This window comes from Pseudopipra pipra, chromosome 1 (assembly GCF_036250125.1).
Source record: "Pseudopipra pipra isolate bDixPip1 chromosome 1, bDixPip1.hap1, whole genome shotgun sequence".
NCBI classification, from domain to species: domain Eukaryota; kingdom Metazoa; phylum Chordata; class Aves; order Passeriformes; family Pipridae; genus Pseudopipra; species Pseudopipra pipra.
In genome coordinates this window covers 40,636,873-40,660,091 of record NC_087549.1, presented here as the reverse complement: position 1 = coordinate 40,660,091, position 23,219 = coordinate 40,636,873, and the positions used below count along the sequence as shown (strand labels likewise).

At 36.0% G+C, this 23,219-nt stretch overlaps 1 protein-coding gene across 2 annotated transcripts in view; it reads right to left on the bottom strand.

The window, feature by feature from the left end:
- Window positions 1-9,187: 9,187 nt before the first annotated feature.
- Window positions 9,188-23,219, bottom strand: part of ALKAL1 (ALK and LTK ligand 1) — a 36,031-nt gene continuing 21,999 nt past the window's right edge. Inside the window, exons 3-6 of one of the 2 annotated variants that reach the window (XM_064653275.1) lie at window positions 18,577-18,630; window positions 15,035-15,115; window positions 12,693-12,769; window positions 9,188-9,841 (exon numbers count right to left, since the gene is read on the bottom strand). In XM_064653275.1, the coding sequence (XP_064509345.1) occupies window positions 12,705-12,769; window positions 15,035-15,115; window positions 18,577-18,630 (200 nt within the window). In that variant the 3' untranslated portion in view covers window positions 9,188-9,841; window positions 12,693-12,704. The remainder of the gene's footprint in view (window positions 9,842-12,692; window positions 12,770-15,034; window positions 15,116-18,576; window positions 18,631-23,219) is intronic. The other variant, XM_064653282.1, reaches the window with a different exon arrangement.

The following is a 23,219-nucleotide window of genomic DNA, read 5'->3' as shown; positions in this document are numbered from 1 at the left end:
AGAGACCTTGTCTTTTCTATTTCTCTCTCCATAGTAATTATACAGGACTCACATAGCTGTTCACAGTTAGTCACAAAACACACATATCAAGTGTAACATTAGAATAATGTTGGGAAAACATGGAAGTGTTTTAAATATTTTTAAATAAAAAAAGAAATCCATTGTGTTCTGTCAACTTCAGAAAAAGTAAAGTTACACAAAACAGTTGTTTCCTCTATCAGATCTCCTGTCACATACACAGCCACTAAGAGGGAAAGCCAAAACTATGTGGTATGTCATAAGCTACTAACTCAGTCATATAGCAGGGATGTTGGCTTGTTTGTGACTGTCCTGTGCCTAGAAAAAAGCTGTCAAGAAACAACCTTAATTGTAATAGTTTGGGCAATAGGGGAGGAAAAGAGTAATTCAAAATAGCTTTTATTCTTTATCCTGGAATAACAAGATTATTTGTATGCTATAAGTACAGCATCAATAAAATTGCATTTTCTTACAGAAAGGGGTACAAAATCACAGACATACTTACCTATCTGTGCAAATCACAGAATATTCTGAGTTGAAAGGGGCCAACAAGGACCACTGAGTCCAACTCTTAAAATGAATGGCCCATTTGGGGATCAAACCCACAACCTTGGCTTTATTAGCACTACGCTGTAAACAACTGAGCCTATAATGTTTTACAGGACTACCTAATTATAGAGTATAGCCATTGCCAGTCTCTGAAAGTCTTATTTAGAGAGAAACAGGCAGAGTGACAGGCATAGGCTTTAAAGCCAGAAAGGATCGTTAGATTATCCAACTTTTTATGTGTTGGGTCTTTGTTTAGCTACTTACTTCCAGAGAATCGAGCATACCTCGATAGATTAACTTTTTTCACAGATCATTAGTGATCTAGGGCCATTCCAAATTTGAATCTGCATAGCATCAGCTTCCAGCTTTTGGTCTTTATTGTACCTTTCCATACAAATTTATGAAGTGGTTTTGTGCCTTACCCTTGGGAAAGTAATTAAACATGGAAATCTATTCATTACTTGGTAGCCTTTAAAAATCAACTAGGCAGACCGAGCCCTTTAATTCTGTCATTCTAACATACACTTTCCAACTTCCAGACATTTGTATTCCTTCTCTGCTCTCTCTCCACTTATGTAACAAATCTACATATCATGGAGCTATACAGATGAGATACAGGTATGGAGGCATAAAGATAAGTTAAACACTGTGATGCAACATATCACAAAGGTAGCAGTACTTTTTTCTCTCAGTGAAAAACTTCTTAGTGCCCCTAATATGAACATAGAACTCTTCCCAGAGTTTTCAGGAAGTAATTCCTCATTCTGTATATATGGTCTGTATTCCATATTTCTTTGTGTGTAGCTTTAGTTTTGCTCATATTAATGCAATATTAAAGCAGACCTGTTTTATAAATCAGTCTGGACATCAAATAATCCATATGATTACATTTTTGTGATTACTTAACTTGATGTTACCAGCAATAACTTCATACTTCCAAATAATAAATCAAAAATATTTAATAAGCTTTAAAAGCATTAGTTGATGTGTAGCTCCTTTTCAACAACTCTCCCAATTAATAATGAGTTGTTGTTGGCAGTTCCTTTCAGATCAGTCTGTTAGCTATTTGCAATCTGTCTAAAAAGACAAAATGCAGATTATACAGAACATAGAAAGCAAAATATGTGAGATTGTGGAAAAAATAAAGTTTATTAAAATGAGAAAAGAGCACATAGCGCCTTCTTCAAAAAGAGCTGATTGAATTCACCCAATGTAGCACATAAAACTCAGATGGATGAATGTCTAGAATTTGGGGAGGTGGGAGGGGGAAACCAAATCAGAGTCTTTATTTCACATTCGGCCCCTAATACAGTCATTGTCAGTTAGGATTTCATAGACTGTGAAGCAATGAAGTGAATAGACCTGCTCTACTCCCACTTCTAATATGTTTTTCCAGACTCTCAGCCTGTTAAAACAAACTGAACTTCTCTGCTTATTTACATACCCGAGTTTGCTCTGGTAAAAAGGTAGAGAGTATATAATTTTTAACAAAGTCTACAGCCACAGAAACACCATGAAACCTAAAACCAGAATTCACTTTCCAAGATGTGGGGGATCAGAATATCTTAGTTAAAACCTGTGCTGTTACTTATTTTGAAATGCCTGTGCAAGTCTCTTCATTTTCTCCCCATTTCAAAGGTCCCTTCTTCCGTATAATTAGATGTCAAAACATAAAACAAATTAATCTAACTTTAATCAGTGAGGAGAAGTGCTAAATCTCAGAGTGAGTCAGGGTCATCTCCCAGTCATTTTCTTACCATTGCATATCCTTTAGTTAACAAGTGACAGGAATATTATTTAGGAACGACAGATATAGTGTACAGACAGCTTCTTTTAGTGGAAGTTTTTATTTTATCTTCTTTGAGATATTTTGCAAATATCATGTTGCAAGTTATTATTAGACTTCATGTTAATTTAAAAATAAAAATTCCACATGACAAAAATATTATCATACATGTGCCTCCCCTAGCTTAAAGCTAGCAATCATCATGATGAAGTAGACATAAGTTATGAGATTTCCATAGAGGAAAGAATACTGGACCAATGAGAGAATGTTATAATCCAGCTGTAGCAATAATTCCAAGCAGCTTTCAGGCAGTGAAGTCTTAATAAACTTAAACACTTGTGTAAGCCAGATTTATTGAAGCAGCCTCACATACTGTGGTTCTGGTTTAGGGTTTTCTATTCTGGGCAGAGCACCAACTGGAAAGAAACCTTGGAATATGCACTCCCTAGTCCACTAGAGAGTCTACTGAAAACATCATATACCTTTTTCTCTGCTCTTCCCTGTCCTTGCACCACACATATTACTAATATTAAATAATAACATAGTTCATTTTTTTTATGATGGAAAAGGAAAAATTAAAACAAATTAAATAATTGTGTTTTATTTACCAAAAGAGGATAGAGGATGCATGTTACTGAGCCTACACCTGAGACAACAGCTTTCTGACAGTTCCCATGTGAGAACTTGCCATTGTCTTGCATATCTGGAAAAGCTTTTACAGTGTTGTTTGTTTTTGGGGTTTTAAATTATGAAAAGAGAAGTACACTCTAAATTTTCTATTTGTATTCATGATATATTGTGTCACTCATTCGTGCTATTTTGGACTCCATAATTTGCCCTATATTTCTCCCTCCAGAGTTCTAGAATGGCTTCTATTTGGATTTTACATTTTAGTCGTCTCCAGGAACTATTGGCATTTCCATGATCACTCATTCTGTCAAGAACATCGGTTTCTTTCCTCCTCCCTGACTCATTCAGAGAAGTTTTTCCATTGGTATCTACATTTCATTTCTGTTTACAAATTTAAAGGCATATAAATTAATTTTGGGAGCTCTAACCATCTTTCCTTCCTTTCAAACTTAAGCCAGTCTGGAATTCATCTCTATTCTTTCCAATAATAATTTATACACGTGAAAACAAAGATTACTTCTCTTTCAAAGCACATTAGTCTTCACTGTACTGTGAGGTCTCCAGGATCTCTTTGAGTCTAGCAATGTTCTAGTGCAGTTCTACTCTAATAAACTAGAAGCCATGTCTGAAATAAGCTGCTTTGTATCTTGCCACTAAATCTCCGAGCATCTTGATTCTTCTCCAAAAATCAGTATTGTAATGAAAAGACTGAGTGTGACTCAATCAGTGCTTCTTATTATTATTCAAAGTGAGTGATTATTAAAACTGAAAAGAATATTCTCTCAGTTTGTCACTATCACTGATGCTTTCAAGCCTTAATGAAAAATTACTAGAAAAACCTTTCAATCCAAAGCCACCTTTGAGCAAAGCAGTCACAAGGACTCTGATACTCTCCGTTAAACTTGCGTTGGGCCAGAGGAACTGCTATCCCAGTGGAGAACAAGGTAGTTCCCTCAGTCTGGGAACTCAGCTTGGTGTCACTCATCAGCCGTGAGCCTGCATATGGTTTAACTGCAAAAATTCAAGCAGTATCATGGACACAATTATTTTTTGGGGGAAAATGCAATATAACTCCATAAACTGAAAAAATCCAGTCTCAGTAGGAACAATTCAGTCCCATATAAAATTAAAAACACATTGTTACTTTTCAGGTGAAAACTAAATATAAACCAGTGACTTAAGTGCTGTGTCAGTCTGCTGTGTACCCTGGGTTTGGATGTGACTGGGCATGTTCAACCTCTAGTGTTCAGAACCAGTGTTTTTATACTTTGTGCTTGGTTATCACCTGTAAATACGCTATGTGCCTGTTTAATCTGCACTGGCAGCTGTACAATTCATGTAAGAGAGGTACAAGAAGGAACTCTTTAAGAGCAGGCGAAATTTAAGACCCTTCTCTCCCATATTGAAAACTTCAGCCTCTGATGTCAGTAGTGTCATTTACTGCCTTTCTTTGTGGTATAGGAATGTGAGAGACCTTGTAATATGCAGAATTAAGCTATTATAGGAAGGCATCTTATAATCCTTTAAATAACAAAATTTAATAAATATAATTGAGTCCCATAATAAAATTGTTAAAAACTTCAATTAGAAAACTGTTTCAGAATTTGACAGTTAATTTAATTAGGGGTTTAGAACATTTCAAAACATCATCCTGAAGTTTGTCCCCCAGTCAACTCCTGTAGAATACGTTATCATATAGATTTTTCAGACAGTGAATAATGACGAGGAGTTAATGATTTGCACTGTATGGGAATGGCAGTAAAGATATGGAGATCATGTGAGGACAAATTATTCCCATTGAAGGTGCTAAATAGCTCAAGTTCACAGAAGTTTAAAGATACAAAACCTTTCAGTAGCATTTCCACATAGCACATTTACTTGCACCACCCACTAAGATTTAACACATAATTGACATAAGTTTATTGTGTCCAATGAAAGACGAGAAGATCATTAAAGATATAGCTATACTGGGTGCTAGTTGGAAAACAATAGCTAATAAAACCTTCAAATGAACTTACAACATAAGAGGCAATAATTATATCAGTATATGTATTAAAAAGGTAAAGGTACAGGTTATGGTTTCAATAGATCAGCAGAATAAAGTATAAGATACACCATACATAAGCCAGTAGGGTGTGGAATCCAAATGCTCAGTGCCTGTGTCTCTTTTAGCACCTTGTTTCTTATTCTGTGCTCTATAGTATCCCCCCTGCACATACTATACATTAACGTCATGCCATTTTTAGCAGCAGTTTTGATCTTCTCACAGGAATTTCCCATGCAAGCTATTTTCTCCAAACCAACAGCCATGTTAAACCCTGCCAGTTCCTGATTGCCATACATCCTAAAGGAGAGGATCTATGGCTTTTTTCTTGTACTGTCTCACTCCAGGTGTCAGGAAAATTACCAAAGAGCACTGAGTACCAGTTCTACCACATTCCCAGGAAGCTAACCACATAGAAATAGCAAGGTCCAGGCTCCCTGACAGAAGGAATGTTGTAGCACTGAGGCAGGTGGCATGAAGGAGCTCTATCGGTAGTGTAGACAGAACTGGTATATATCCTGTTGAGTTCCTTGTGCAGTCAGATGCAAGCAGTTGTCACAGCTTATCTCCACACTCCAATTTTTAAATGTTGATACAGTCCTATCCGGGAACCGAATGAAGGCAAATAGCAAAAGCAGCAGTTTGGGTGTTGGCCCCATGAGCTCAGGAAATTTGTGGGGGAAAACATCAGCTTGTCTTATATAACCAAAAACATGTTGGGAGGGAATAAATACATATGTTCCTATTCCTTCATCTGAATAATGTGCAAAGTTGCTATGGAGAATATGTTCAAGATTTATACCTAAGCATTCAAGGTGCTGTGCAGAAAATGCATGAGTTATATAGCTTCTGATATCTTCTAGTTGAAGCAGGGAGGACATTGTAAGGCAGAGGTATATTTACTGGGAGAACCAGGCTTCGAAATGTTTGTTCACTTTCTTAGCGCTCTCTTATGACCAAATGCAAAATACAGTCCCCTCTTATGAAGCAAGATCAAAAATTTATCAATCTTAAATATTGTTGTTGATGATAAGTCAGGGTATCAAAGATAAAAGTTGACTTGTAGAAGTTTGCCAATAGACCTTAAGATGAGTGACAGGGCAATGATGAAAATAATAAATTCAATCTGGATGATCATAAAGCAATACATATGAAAAAAGTCATATCTTGTGCACAGATTTAATGATGGGCTTTGAGCCAACATTTTCTAAGATCTCAAAGTGAGATATTTCCATGAAAACATAAGTTCATTGTTCAGCCGTAATTAAAGTGAATGTTAGTAGAAAAGAAATATCATTTACATAAATTGGAAACATTTATTTTATGTGCTATTTAGAAAATGTGTTCAAACAGAGTCAAATGTGATAAATGGAGTTCATACTGCAGAGAACAGAAGACTACAGCAAAATGTGCTTCATAAGTAAGAGTGTATTACCATCAGAGAATATTTCAAATAAAGATACCAGTTTTATTTGTAATAAATGAGTTAGTAATCATTCCTTGAACTCATTGCTTCATCTATAAAATGCAAAAATTACCATATTCAATGTAAAACTGGACAGCAGTTTTAATGACAGGACTATTTTTTTCAGAAGAAATGTCTTTAATAAGAGGGCACAAAAATTTTCTGATATTGCAAGTACTCAATCAGCTACTAAAGCAAAGGGCAAAATTATCGCACTTTCATAGAATTATGGGAGTGACAAGGACAAATGAGCACCAAAGTTAAATTAGTTACACTCATTACATTATGTAATGTACTTACATTAATAAAACTCTATATGAATGGTAAAGTGACACTGATATGGTTGAAAAAAATACACATCCTTGGGTCAAAAAGCAAAGTGCATGTTATCAAATGGTATAAACTTGTCTGTCAAATTATTTAAGAATTATTGTCTTACAGTGAAGTTACACTCTGTTCTTTCTCTGGTACATTTTTAAAAATGGTTTATATCTGATTTTTTTTTAATACCTCTCTGTGAGCAGATGATAAGGCTTTCATAATCATGGAGACAGTGAGGAGGTTGTATCAGAGACTTGGTGGTAAGTTCAGCTATTATATGGTTGGAGGAGGAAAGAAATTAAATTAGGCTAGCAGCAATTATCAGCATAGGGAATTTAATCCCATGCTCCATAGTATTAAGTGTTGCCTACCCTCACTCTTTATTTGTACCTCTCCTTTATTTCTAAACATCTTTCCCAGCTCAGATCCAGAGCAGGTAGCCCCTGACTATGGGATGATGAGAGCAGTGGGACATATGTTAGGCAGATACTTTCTTTCCCAGCATGGCCGGCACTGATCCTAGTCTTCTGCACCAACTAGTTGTCACAGCTCGGAGTCTCTCGTGCCAAACGACCTTGTGCTGGGTAGTTGTGACACGTCTGTGAGCAGCATCTCTGTTTCTGCTGACCAATGCAAGCTTCTGACCCAGGTGAATTAGAGATCCCACGGTGGAGAAGGAGGATCAGGTGGGATTAAAGGAATGTCTGTGATGTGCTTATTTCTTAGGCTAGGTTGAAATAATCAGGATTCCTATATCTCCTGTGCCCGTTGTATTTGTCTGTCTGGTCAACAAATTTCAACTTCACCCATTTTCTCCCACAGCTGAAAACCAATATAGCCATTTATAAAATGTTTTAGATAAAATCTGAGCACTTTTTCGTGTTGTTGTTTTACATTCATGTTACTCTGCCATCACTTTTAGTAGTCTTCTCAGTAGGTGACCAGTCCCTGTGTCGAAGGTGATTCTGACAACAACCAACTAACCCAAAAAACAAAAACAACAACCAAAAAACCCCCAACAGTTTCTCTGCTTCAACTTTCATTATTTTTAGTCTCTTGAGGAGAGAATGAAGAAACTTTTTTAAAAATTGGGAAGCAAGTACACCAGAGGAGAAACATAAAAGCAAGAGTAAAGACAAATGCCTTTCTTGGAATTTCTGATTGTCTGTTCTAAACCTTATCCTTTTTTCTCTAGCTAAAGTGTTTTGGCTGATAATCCTTCTATGTAGTATTTTACTCACAAACAGGAATATCCATCTCACTATTTAACCACTAGGATTTCCCATATGCTACTGTACCTTCAGCATGAATAATGCCTCCAACATGGATTAGAAGGAGACTTGAAAACGTTGCTCTTACCAAAAGAACATGATGTCAGAAAGGTTGAAAACCAACCCAATTAATCACAAATAAAAATAGCACAGGACAACCTTCTAGCTGGGACTACAAAGGGAGTAACTATTTCAATGGCTGTAACTAAGGAGTTGGTTAGAAACAGGTGCTGTAACAAATTCTTGCCCAAACAGAACATAACAGTACCTGCAAGAGTTGTGGGTTGGACGGCCTAGTGCGTCAGAGGACACTGCACAACTTTGGTGTTGAAACACACTGAGTAAAATAGAAACATGAAGGAAAATCCCTTTGGATAATAAGACAGCTGTTTGTTATTTGACTCGAAATCCCAGGGCAGAATTTTCCTACTATTCTGTACACAGAAAAGTGTTGGCCATAGAAGTTGGCCACAGTGAGAGAAAGGATAGAGATAACATCTAATCTGAAGGGATTATTTTGAACGGTCAATAAATCTCAAGAACTGTGATTTGAGCACGGTAATCAATGTGTGTTGTCAATTACTCTGGGCCTGACCATAAAAACCTCACTTCATACTTAGTTCTTTATAAAGCAATCATATAATCTTACAATAAAAGAGATGAGACAAATGGATAGTAAATGTTACCAACGCAATTCGATTTTAAATAAAAAATATGCAGCAGTTGTGGTTTGGATTCTTCCCAAATAGTTAAGATTGATGTGTCACCTGCCAAATTCATCCATTATACCCCTTGGCATTATGATATTATTCTTTAAAGCATTTTCTCTTCTATTGGACTATTTTATTACCCTCTTTTCATCCTCACCGATGGTTTCTATTGTTCACACTGTGGGAGCATGATGCATTTTTGTTTGCACCTCATTCAGCTGCAGAATAAATGGCTGAATAAAGTTTACTACTTGAAAATTAAATGCTGTAAAATACTAAACCCACAAGTTTGAATTTCTCGGTGGAAAATTATTTGAAGTTCACCAGACAGATTAAAATTATATATTAAATAAGTGACCTCTTAATAAATAAATAAAACCTCTTGTAAAATAGTTTATTTTTATGTTCTTTATTCCACCAAAACTGCATTGCAGTTTTCCAGTCTTTATATTTACATTATTTGCAACTCTTTCCATAAGTGCCAGTACAAATGTAACCGATGAAAATCCAGAATAGTCATACAAATGTTCCTGAAAGCAAGGTGCATTTCTGAGCAAATTTTTTCCGATGTGCAATAATATATATGTATATATTAACAAAGCTTCATAATATAAAATATCTTCCATGGCAAGTAAAACTTCCCCACTTACAGCTTATTCAGATTTCAGTTACATAGACTTCTGCATTTCAAGTTAGTGCAAATAATGAGAGTAAGAGCCTGAGCAGAACAATGTAAATACAATGGAACAAGAGAAACAGCAAAATTTTACCAGCTCCCTGCATATGGTTATAACATTTAATCAGTATATCATTAGTATTCCTTATATACAATGTATTTAAATAATTGGCTTGTCTGAACTACAGGCAACAAATTTACAAAATAAAATAATGTTTCACACAAATATGGAATGTCCAACAAATATATGAAAATAAAATGCATCTAGTAACAAAATGTTGTAAATCAAAAAGGTAAAAGACGTCTTCTCCATTTTTGAAGATTTCAAGGCACTTTCTTGGCAAATCAGAATTCTCTCCGTGGTAGAAAGTCTGCAAGAGAAAAGGACATGCCATTTTATATCTAATTTCAAACCAGAGAGGCAGAACGCTTAGTTTATTTCTGTTCATAAATCACAGTTTCCTGCAGATTGCATAAATCTTAACTCCAGAATGCCAGTGAGTCTTGCCCTCCCTGAACACTAATGGGTTTTGCCGTGACAAATCCTCAGTGTCCATGCCAAGAGGTTTAACAGATAATGGTCTGTGCTGCTCCATCTTGCAGGGATATTTCCCATGCACATAGTCACGTGCATTTCCATATTCTGGGTTTTATCAAAGGCTTTACTTCCATTTGCAAAGATCTGAATTAGGAAAAAAAAAATAATCAAATCTACCCAAACCTCCAAAAGCCATAAGGGCAGAAAGGTGCCGCAGCATATGCCTGGTACCCCGGCCCGGGAGCCATCCCAGAGGATGCCCGGGGCCGGGAACCGCGCCCCCCCGCCGGGCCTGTCCATGGTGCTGAAACATCGCGCCGCAGCCTGCGCTACCAGATCCCATGGGAAGATGATGGGCTTTCCCCAAGTAAAACTTCATTAGGAAGAGAAAAAGACCATGTCTCCTTTGTGTACCTGGCCATTCAAAGCGAGGAAGGAAAAGATTTGCATAATAGCACTGCAATTCATTTTTATGAGGAAAAGGCAGTCTATTTTAGTACTGGCAGGAGAAATGCTTGAAAATAGCTGTCAGTTCTTCGAGAGAGAGCTACCTTTTGCAAGGCAACCAAGAATATCCAAGTCTCTCTCAGATGTTAAAGTGAAGGCAAATTCCCCTACAGGTAACAGGATCTATGACCCTGTCCTCTCTAAGCTAGTGTGAGGGTGGTAAGAAAAACAGATTCCCCATGCCAAAAGATGGAGTAGAAGCAATCACAGAATCATGCTAGAAATTTTGTGTTATCGAGGGATGAGCATGTGTAACTCCTTTGCTTCACTCTCTGTTTGGAGGGAAGAGAGAGCAACTCCTGCTACCCTTCATCCTTCTCAGGAAAATCTTTCCATTCCAAGAAGTATTGGATATGAGTAAACATGAAGATCTGAGGCTGTTTTATTTATAGTGAAAACTATCCACTCTGCTTGGTGGAGGAACATGGTGAGGGAGCACAGAGACAGCTGGGAAACACTCAGATCATAGCTCTACTTCTCCTTTAATTTTTTCTCTATTTTTAACAAAGTAGAGAGAAAGCCAGCCTAGATACAAGTTTAAGTGAACACAGTCCACACGATCTGCTAGCAATGCTTACCATTTAAAACCTCCCCTCCCCATTTGTCATGTCTTTGAGTGTATTTTTGGCAGGCAAATTAAAACACCTGGCTTTGAAAATCCTAGCAACTTTTGATCCTTTTGTATTTTAAAGATGGAAATAGAATGAGATAGATGCTTCTGTAGTGCGGATATGTAGGTAGATCTTTGACTCATCCTCTTGAAAGAAAAAGAAAAAAAGCATTAGAACACCCAGAAATCTTTCTGAAAGCCCTGATACATGAATCCAGAGGTGTAAACAGATACAGATGAGGGAAAAACGCAGACTAAATAGGTAAAAGTGGAGAAAAGAAAAGTGTGCTAGGATGTTGGAGAAAGCTGAGTTTTGAAAGAGAACACTAATAAACAAATATGAATTTAGGCTTTTTTTTTTTTAATAGGGAATTTGGAAAAGGATTCCTGCCTTTAGTCATGAAAAGGAGATCCAGGCAAAGTAATGAGATCCCTAGTCAATCTCCACTTCAGTGCCCTTGATATATTCATAAGCATCTGCAAGACATGGAAGGCAAGAGCCCAAACAGATTGAAAATAGTTAAGAAAAGAGGAAGAGAAAGAAATTATGTCATTTATTTCTCAGCACTGAAATACTGTCCTATTCTTTAAAGCATTTTCTCACAGCCACCAAAATGAATCCCACCTCCACTTGGAAATCATTTCAGCTAACAGTGACTCATATCCTACTCTTCCTTTCTTATTCTTGATTAACATGAATTGAAGTCTTAATGCAGGAAGAAATGACATACACAACTCCCCCAAACTCCAAGCTTGCAGTATTTGTGAGGCGGAGGTGGTGAAAAGAAACAATCTTTAAAGAAATTTAAATAAATGAAATACATTGATTTTATACATTTTATTGGTGAAAAATAATAGTGTTGTTTTTCAAATTAACCTTTGAAAGTGTAACGATCTTATTGATATTCAAACAATAGGAGAAAACAGTTCACTTGAAGATGTTCCTTATGCCAGTGACAATGCTGTTTAAATAACACACTTAACATGCTATTCATAATCAAGAATGGACTGGGTTCTTCCACAGACTGTTAAGTGAAGCCTTTAGCTTTGTCACATCTTTATGTGCAATTTCTTTGCTTCACCATGAAGTGGCATTAACTTTACAGAAATTCTCAGGAGACCACTTGGGAATGAAAAGGGGTCCTGAAGATTAATGAAGTGACCCCTTATCTATGAAAATTGCACTGGTAGACCTGAGACAAAGACATTCTGTTTCTTCTATGATTTAACAAAAAAGCCCTCTGCAGAATGGCCTTAAATAAATGTGCAGATGAAGTCTTCAGCATTTTTCTTTCACCAACCAGATTCCTTCTTGAAATTTTGAACAGGAAGAGGCCACCCAATGCATAATTATGGACTGTGGTGTCACAAGTGACTTATAGGAAAGTACAGTGGGGCCTTTCAGAGTATCTGTGCTTCTATGTATTCCCACAAGGAACCAGTGAGTCCTGCAATGCCAAAGCACTCTCTTAATACCACATTTTTGTATGCACATATGTTACAAGTGTGAAGTGAACCACTAGACCATTCCACAAATAAAAAAATGAGTGGGGAAAATGATACTTACATAGCAAACATCCTAGGACTGTGTACACAAAGGGCTCATTGCTAATCTTGTTAGCAACCTTGCACACCTTTTGTAATCTATAAAACAAAATTACCCACAGTAATAATGAATCTCTGTTGTCAGACAGAATTTCAGATGCTCTACACAGTGAAACTGTTATCTGATGGGAATTTGTGAAATTATGTGTGCAAGATGCAATATTAGATTGTACCTCGTCCCAGCCAAGGCTCTAGAGAATGTGAGTGATGGTGGGAGGTAAATTTCTACCAGGTGGTTTCCTTCAAGGATGTGGAAGATCAGGTTCAACTCCCAATTTTATGTGAAGAAATTTAACTCATTAACTGGGAGGCTATTCTAACTAGCAGTCTATGACACAGTAGGAAGTCAGGCTGTTTAACTTAGTATTAACCCTAATGGAAATCCATACATCTCTTAATCATCAGACTGGAGATACTAGTCTCTCACTTCCAATCTTCCAATCCCTCCCTCTTGCGCCCTTGGTTCAAACCACCTCTTAGTTCAAGTGGACCCTAAGTCACTTCCATCCTTTCTGATTGTGGTAACAAGAAATACTTAGGCACTATTTTATTATCATACTTGATAGATATTTTAATAAAACTTAATATAAACTATGCCAAACAACAAGAAACTGAATGCTAACCCAGTTTCAGTTCCTCAGGAATATTTTTACATTTTAACATGTAACCATGTAACATGTATTTTTACATGTAACCATGTCAGGAGGAGAGGAAGTAACTCACCCTCAAACAACCTATGGTGTTTGAGGTGTTTCTGAAAGAAAATAACAAGCCTCCCTAAAGAGATAAAAAATGACCTGGGCTATGATCAACCTTGGTAGCAACTCTAAAACCTGAGTGCTGGAAAAGGTGAAGACAATTCTGAAGATTTAGCTCTCCCTTTTAGAACTACAGAAGATTTCAGGTTGAATGTAACTCAGTGTCTGCCTTGGGTTTTGTGAATATAAGGGAGAAAAACACTCTGATTTGTTTTTTTATTTTGCATTTTGTTTTGTTTTGATAAATTAAACATAAGTTCTTCACACTAGTCTAATCATAGTCTTGTTTGTAAATTTATTTTTTTTTAAAAAAAAGCTATTTAATTAGAAGAGAAATAATATGATTGTGTTTCTTTACAAATAAAGTGAAGCACTCAGGCAATACACAGGAATCCAAATAATATCCACATACTCTGGATCCATGTATCAAAGCATACAACATGCAACTTGCATCATATTTTTGTTATTTTTGTTATGCATCATGTAATAGATATATGCCTAGCCTACTCATGCCTCCTTAGAAAGTTATATGTATACTTTTGAGGATCAGCCATGGACATTCCAGCTTCTGATAAGTGTAAAGGTAGATGGAGATGAGGGCTGCTCCATCCCCTTTCAAAGGCTGGATCCTCTGAGGTGCTGAGCTATGATGAGAGAGCATTGTAGCTGCTCACAAACACTGCTTCTAAGTGATGCAGTCAAAAAGTGTCATTGTTCTTTCATGTTAAATCCTGAAAAGCTTCTAAAGCACCCTGGTCCATAGTTTGTGCTTACAAATCACTAATGAGACTCACATTTTCTAAATATTTCTAAATATTGTGTATTTTTCGCTCACTTTCTTTGAATTGTCCATTGCACTAGAGAATGTGTAAGCAATTTCTATTTAAGGGGTTTACATTTTGTTTTGGGGTTTTTGTTTGGTTTTGTTTGTTTTATCCATTCAATAACATCTTGGAAAACTTATTTTTCAGTCCTTCTGACAAAATTACATTCAGGCTGTGTTAAAGCAAAGCTTCTTGTAGATCTCATAGGAGAATGTTGTTTGGTAAGAACTGAAAGTATCAATAACAGAAATGACACATCAATTGATTTTATGTTGTTTAAAAATGGGTATGTAATAGAAAATTATCCTCACAAGTTAAAATATGCTAAAACCCCAAAATATAACCATACTATCGAGCATTAAGAGGAGGTAAAGAATGGTTCAGTTTTATCTTATTGTACAAGTTAATAAGTAAAGCTAAAGGAAGCAGGAAGGAAATATGGCTTCATATCTGCCCTCTGCCTAAGCATACCCTATGTTTTTTTCAGAGTGTAGTTTTCCTTTCATTTATTTCAGTCTCACTTTGAAGGAATTCCATGATATTCAGCTGAAGGCAAGTGTATTAACAGAAAATCTTTGTATATTAGAGGACCTTGGGCATGTTTTGTAGCATAGTGCTAAACAGCAACTGTTACAAAAGGACCAGGACACCAAACAGTAGAAAAAGTTGGCTGCTTTTAAACAAGTATCACAGCTAGCATTAGCAGGTACTTTGCTACTTACAGGTTGGCGTTGAGCAGTCCCTTGTGTTGTGATACAGTCGATGAAAGTGCTTGCTACACTCTGATGAAAATGTGACTGGCCCTGTTTGAAAGTAATCAGGAATTAACCACAAGCTCTTGGTGTCATTGCTCTGCAGTTTCAATGAATGACAACAACACACAGAATTCTTTTCTCTTGACTAAAATTGCATTTAGTCTTTTACTATACCTTAAGCAACTATGATGCAACAGGTATAATAATGTTACTGAAGTAACAGAAAGAAATATTATTGCAATGCATTTATGGTCACGATATAAGAAACAGAAGAATGACCCGTGGAAATGATGGGCTGGCTTAGCCTTGAAATTCTAGTAATTAAAAAGTAGCAGTAAAATTTCTTATATGGTGAAAAATAGAAAGGTGCAACTACAATAGAATTTAGTTGACTCAGTAGCTGTCAGTAGTCTTATTTAAAAAGTAACAATGCATCTGGAATGCAGATATTACTTCTAAAAATAAATAAAAGCAACGTTTTAAGCAAATATGAGTTTCTAATCCCTGGAAAAATGAAGTACTGTCATGTACTAATGCTTCTAATTTGCACATAGATGGTTTTTGAAGTTCTTAATATACAGTGTGGGTGTTGAGGAAAAAAACATGACAGCTGAATAACATCTAGGAACCTGATCTGTTAAAATAATCCTAGTAAGAAAGGATGCAGATGTGCAGTGGGCAAGATGTGTTTCATTTTTTGGATTAGGTAAATCCCTATGTGCCCAGGATATAATGTGCTGCTCCCTCCTCTGGGTATACAGTGTCATCTGCTTACACTAATATTTGATAAGAAAGGTGTCCCTGCTCACGGCAAGGGGGTTGAAACTAGATGACCTTTAAGATCCCTTACAACCCAAACCATTCTATGGTTCTCTGATTCTATAAAAACATTATAGAATGTCAAAGTTATCAACTTGCCAAAGAGCCCTTCCATAATTGCTGATGGCCCTGGAAAGCATTACTGATGACATTGAAGTTGCAGAGAGCAAAAATGTAATACTTGCATCCTGTAACCTGCTTAGCAAGACTATCACTGACAGCTGGGGATGAGCATCCTGTGATCTGGACAGAAAACACTGACATATTGATATTAACTAAGACTAAATTTAAATCTAAATTCAGCACAAATAGGAACCCTGAACAAGAATAGCCTGTTTCAGGCAATGCTGCAAAAAGATCTACAGGAAGCACACTGTGTCATCTAACTTTCCTGTCAGAGGAAATAGCAAGCATTTCTGGGCAAAAATTTACTTATTTCATAGCTTGAAAGGTGGTTTATTAGCCTGGTAAAATATACCAAGCTAATTCTCTCTGTATAGTGAAGCCAAACTGCCATGAGCTCAAGAGAAGATTCCTCTCTATGACAGTGAACACACTTGAAGATTACATATATTTTACAGAAGTACATGGACTTCATTAGATTTTTTCAACCACAAATAAGGTTTTCAATAAACTGAAAAAGTAGCCTTTGCAACTTCGAACTGTAATATTGTTGCCATTTTTTGTCTGAGTAATTAGGCTCAAGAAAAAGTATGTAGTTTGAAATTACCCAGACTATGTTGAGACAACACTGGCTTTTGTCACTAAAGAAATTCTATGTCCCTTCAGACAACATATGGTTTTCTAGCTTTCTTCCCTGTCATCAAAAATAGGCTGTTGATTTTATTTGTGCCTTACAGAGCACTCTGTGTCAGCTGGTTTTTCAAGCTAAATTGATAGATTGCTTTATGACTCACAAGATTATTTATGATTTTTCCTAAAGTCAAGGACTCTTACATATGCTTCTTGTTTGGCTTTAAAATGTGTCTACTATTCTTGGCATACAAGAGGTATACAATAATTTTCTTAACTCTGAAACTGTAAAGATAATGGACTGTAAAGATAATGTTGATTTCAGCTTCTGTCCTTTTATTCACAACTTCATTAGTCTAGGATGTCCTAACTGTTGACCTAGGAAGGACTATATTGAACAGTTTAATTAAAGAAAGTTGCTAGAAGAAGGATTATGATTGGAGGTGTAGGCAGAAATTCTGAGCCACCAAATAAACCTTCAGTATTTTAGAATGATCCTGCTTTCCTTATTCATTCCAGCTAATGTTAGTCAAATAATTTCAGCAATTTTGATGGCAACTACTCATGCAGAAAAGGATTATTAATTTAATGAATGGCTACAGAGACAGGCCTTCAATTATTTTTTTCTCTTTTCTATGATTTAGTACTCTCAAAATATATTTGGTAAAACTCATGGTTGTTTTTCACTGATTTTGAGTAATGAAACTCATTCCGTAATCATTATTTAGCTTCCCCAGATTCTTATGCTGAGCTTTTTATGGTAGCTGAGGAGTTTCTAAAGTTAAAAATTAAAAGGAAATGGATTATGTACTAACATAAACAAATCTTTCTTGTCTGTCCTCCCCAGGAGAGGAATATTCACTACACAGCATAGCATAGTTTGAACCTCTAAGAAAATTTTTTTCTCATATGGACTGAAAACGGGCAGGTTCATAATTCTCTTGTTTACTGGCTCTGGCACATTTCCTGTAATTGCTCTTAGGTTACAGTTAGTCATTGGCAAAAAAATCCTTAAAGTTTTGCTTATCCCAAAGATTTAAGTACACTTCCCCCATGCAAAAGAGACTACAAATTCCTTCCTTTCTTGTCAAGACTGCCTGAAATTTCCAGCAAAGAGGAAATGCATAATTATTTCCAATTCTCTTTTTCATGCTCCAGCTGCCAACTATTTCTCTATCTTTTATTTTTACTAATAAACTTGAAAATCACCAACAGATATCCAGTGTCATATTTTGAGACCTTCATTTTCCGGAATTACAGAACAGTTGGAACTGGAGAGTAAAGTATCAGTGGAAGCACCTTGCCATTGGCAACTCTTATTGCATATATTCATAGGGTACAATATTTTTTCCAGTAGCTACAAAGAAAGTCCCAAAGGTAGGTGCATTATACAACTCCACCTTAGTTTTCAAGTCCTTAAATGTAGTCATCATAAACTTTTGTATTTGAAACAACAAGTTATCTTTCTTTTCTATTTACTCTGATTTAATCCTTCCTTTTTCTATTTGTTTCCATTGTTAAAATAAGCACCTGCATGTATACATTATGAGACAGATGCAAAATAGCTTCCCAGATGTGGTGAAAACTTGCTTGGCCATACAGTTCTGTTTCTAAAAAATATGTGCAGTCCAATGAGAAGTTCTAAAATTACTGAATGTGAAAAAATAATGGAAAGCATCAATAGGATGATAAAAATTAAACAAAAGTTTTTAAACAATGTTTTAACTTAGCATGTTTTGAAAGTTATTTGATGCTAGATAATTCAGTTAATTAGTCAACTAGAGTTTTTCAAAAATTTCTAGTCCCAATATATGCATATTTAACTTCAAAAATGTTTGACTTCGTGCCGAGCCTCAAAAAAAAAAATAATGGTGTGACTCTTGTGGCTACTTAGAAAAAGCACATGTAGGAAAATTATGAGCAGTCATCTGCCTTACCTGTAAAGTGTTTTATGAACTTGTCTTTTAGACTGGAATCTCTTGGAAAAATTTCTGAGAAGAGAAGAAAAAAGATGCATTTATGTAGCATAGAAATTACAATAAAAGCCCTGAAAGCATATTGTGCCAAGATGTCTGATGTAAAGAGACCAAATAGCTTCCCAAACTGACTATGAAATTAATTTTCATAGTTGTGGGTGGGTTGGTGGACGTGTAAACAACATTGTGAAGTATTTCAGGTAATTCACAGATAAATACCAAATGGTCATCCTAAAGTGCACTATCAGATTTTCTGACAGTAATTTCTGCTCATCTTAGTTCTGATTGGGGCTATAAGTTTTGAAAGACCACAAATAATACAAATATATTACCATATTATGACAAATACATAAATCCCTTATCAAATCATGTAAAAATATAAACACACATTAAATACCATTTGCTGGGGTTTGAAATAACAAGTACCTGAAGAGAAAAGTCTACTAAAGATCACATGGGCCATGCATATTTTTGTTGCACTAGTAGTCAAAAAATGGCTCTTCTCCTGTGAACACTGCTGAGAATTTTAACATTGCTCCCTTTCCATTTATGGCAATCTTTTCCTAAAAGTGCAAGACAGTAAAAGCCTCAGAACAGCCAAAGGAACCACGAAGAATACAAACTAGAGGTAATACAAAAACTAAAGTCACTTTTTCTTTTTTTTCAATAGGATGCTGCCTCCGGCTTATAGCAGAAAATTTCAATGCAAGTAAACATTCTTAGAACACATATCCCTCCAGCCACATAAATTCTCAACTGAAAAACTATTAAAAATTCTTGGGTAACTGTAATTATTGCTGCAGACAGTTACTGTATATAACAGCTGCATTTTATGTCAAATTCAAAAGAAATACCATTCTAAGCGATATTACAGGGAACGTGATTAACTTCACAGCATTAGGATCTGCAGTTAAACATATTTATTCACTAAAAATATTTCCTTACATTTAATTTTAAATCTTTTTATTCTCCTACTTCTTTTCATTTCACCATCTGAATTAACATTTAGATCAGAAGACTGCAAGTTTTCATTCATAGTATAGGAAGATGTTGGTCATCTGCCAAGATAAATTCTTACCACTGGCTTTAGGCAGTTTCTCAGAGGTCAAATGAGTGTATTTTTAGGCTGGGATTTTAAGCTAAAATGCCCAAGCCTTATTGCAACTCAGCAATGTTAGGAGACCTACTTTTCTTCAGATTCTTCAAAAATATCAGTTTTAACTAACTTGATTCCTTATTACAGAAGAAATGCCATCCCTTCTCCATTAAACTTAAAATTTTACTGACATAAAATGTCAGGTAGCTTAAAATGACACGGAATAGGCAAAATGGGGAAACAACCTGCGTGAACTTTGAATGAGATGCCTCAAGCAGACAAGTTCTGACGAATAACTGCAGCTTGGTGAAGGTCGGGCTAGGAACTGGCCGTTCTTGCTCTGACAAAGAACATTTAGACACAGGCCCTTTCAAAGTCCATAGAATTCGCTATGAGAACAGTAGCTGCCTTTTGCCCCATACGATTCTTTAGGAAAAATTTGTATACAGTCAAACCCCCACCCTTTAATGCCTAGAAGGTAAAACGGGGGAATTGATTTGATGCTCTGGCATTGCGAGCATAAAATTGCAGTTGTAGCCGTGTTGGTAAGCCTGAGAAGGAACATTGTAGAGTCTCCTTTCCACAAGTAACCCACACTGGCCCAAGGTTCACACCAGCCCAGCTTTGCCTTCCCAAAGGGGAAAACTAGGTCAGTTTTGTGTTGAAAAGTAGCTGAGTGATACTGCTTGCGTGCCTGCTGCTCCCCTGCTGTGGCTGCTGTCCCTCCGGGCAGCAATTAGCTTTTCAATGTATGCCCATGTTTCAGCTTTCTTCAAGTGCTCATTTTCTTAATAATACAGTGCATTTGCTGATCAAACACAACCAGTAAGCCCCCACCCCTGCACAAAAACAACCTAAGCTCATTTGTACAAGAATCACGGGTAGTGCAGGTTACTGGAACACTTCTGTCTGCTGGCTCTAATGGCAGAGGACTGAAGCCCCTGAACTATGAATTACCCAACACAAGCACAGTCATTTTCTTCCATCTTCCAGCAATGTAGACAAAGTCTGTCTGTACACAACTGTGAGGCTGAGGTCTCAATCAAACTAATGAACATCTTCTTTCAATAGAATATGTATCACTGACTCCTGATCACATTGCAGCCAGAAGTAAGATATCAAGTCCATACAGGATGCTTTTATAAAGCATCATGAGAAAGCCCCCGACCTAGTTTTTCCTGGCTTATAACAAGCTCTTACTTACTCCAGTCATATTTCATGTGTTATCTATCATCTACTAAGGCAGGTAGCTTAATATCTATTCTCACAATGAATGCTCACATCCTCACAATGCAAGTAAAATTCCTTTAACATATTAATTTTACAAAACAAAAGCAGAAACATTAATATAATAAGAAAGATTGGTAAAACTACAAAAGAAACAGGGAAATGAAAGAATAAAATGTTTTAAGTGTGAAATCCACATGAACAGGAAGTATTGAGTGGAGAGAGTTTACCCAATCCATTCTTTCCTCAAGACCATATTACACAAACTAGTAAAATACAGCCAGTATATACCCCATGGGATATAGGAACATTGTTCTTAATCAGCTGGGTGAATATTTAGACTGTGGCATTCTTGTGCCCAGGCTTACAAAATCTGCTCTGCTCACCAAAGAGAGTATATCTAAGTTAAAAGGCACTTGTGCTATTGACCCTCTGCATAATTCTGGGCATAATCTCAGTTTATAACCATAAATATAACCTTAGTTCAAGGATTTATTTCTTATTGATATTAGCACCTCTGTGTATCCCTAGATAATTACTCATCTGGGGCAAAATGTTGCCAACGCCTCACCCCTTCCACAGACAGTAATGGATGACTGTTAAATTGTGCAAGGACAGATCTGCCTACTGGATCTTCTCCCTAAAATAGTAGGAATATTTAAGGATAAATCTAGGGACAAGACAAATTTTGAGGTTTTTCCAGCTCTGCTTCACAGACAGAATGGTTAAGTTTATACTGCAAAGTTGATTCTAAACCATCCATATTATTAATTTTATCAAGATGACACTTCACAGAAGGTCTCACAGCTTCAGGTAAGAGGCGATTGGATCTGCCTGAGTTTTTCCCTATGCTGGAATAAATGGGATGATGGGAAGAGCTAGCAAGGTCTGAGCTAAGAATCAGTGAGCAACGGCTGCTCCATCTCCCCATTCTCACAGTTTGTTGTAAACTTTCTGAAGTTGATTTAAACCACTGTTGTAAAGCTAATTCCCTAGAAAATAAAAGAAGAAAAAAAATCAGCTTATGAAGTATTCATGGAAAACTTCTCCATGGCAGGTAAATGTTTCAGAGGTGTATGTGTGTCCAACAGAACATAAACCCAGAAATTACATCAGTTATCACTGTACCTTTGTCTGCCTCCTGAATTACATTTGTCAGATTGGCATGTAGGTGCTAAGTGCTCTCCACAACACACTTCAACTACAGTATTCAAAACTTAACATTTTTTACCAGTTTTAATAATTATCTATTTTCCAGAATATTCATAGTAGATTCAGAATATCCACTGTTAAGTTGTACAACATTCCTTGAAATGACATGACACAGGATGGAATAACAGATGTTTTTTTGGTTTTATGTTTTTCTGCACTTCAAGATGTTACTTAACAGTTAGGTGGTTTGAATGAATTTAATCTTGCAGAAATTTATTTATAATGCTTCCTCTGAGATAGTCAATAGTAATGATAATGTATCTTATCATTTATTAAAATGATTATATGATCTGATTTGGTTTTTATTCACTCAAGTAAAGCCATTTTGAATTAATGTAACTGTCTATTCATCAGCAAGAACAATGTTTTAGAATTACTCTTCTTTGTTTACTTTTTGCTCTTCTTGCCTACTTACACTGTCTCTTACTTTATATCCTCTTAAGTCAAATTAATTTTAATACAAAGCAATAAATTTTAACAGGTCTTGCATTACCAAACTAATAAGAAATTTTTTCTAGTCTTAAGTAGATTTATCTAAATTTTGCACAATGATCACACATACAATCCTACAAAAATCTTAATTCCCACATGTTTTCTTTAATTTTGTTTTTATAACTACAGCATTTAGAAAATAAATGCTAAGTATTTTCTTCTTTCTATCTGTCAAATAGCAGAAGAAAACTTTCAGCAGTAAGATGCAGCTGATTCTTCTATTATAAATCCAGATGCAGGTTTCCAAAATGTTTTAGCATGAAAATAGCATGTGGAGGTTTTTAATTTCAATTTTTTTTTAGATCATTTCATGCATGAAACTGCTTAAAACACAATATGTATTACTAGAGTTTTAGACAAAAGTAACCTTTTAAAGGACAAGACTCTCCAAAGTTTCAAATTATACAAAGGCTGTATTTGTTCACAGTACATGAATAAATCTTGCAGTGGTTGAAATATCAACCTTCCACAAATATTGGAACATTGCCATCAAAACTGTCTTGCATACTTACATAGACAAGTCACATTGATTTAGATGGAGCTTCTCTTTACAACAAATTCTCCACAATGCCTAAAG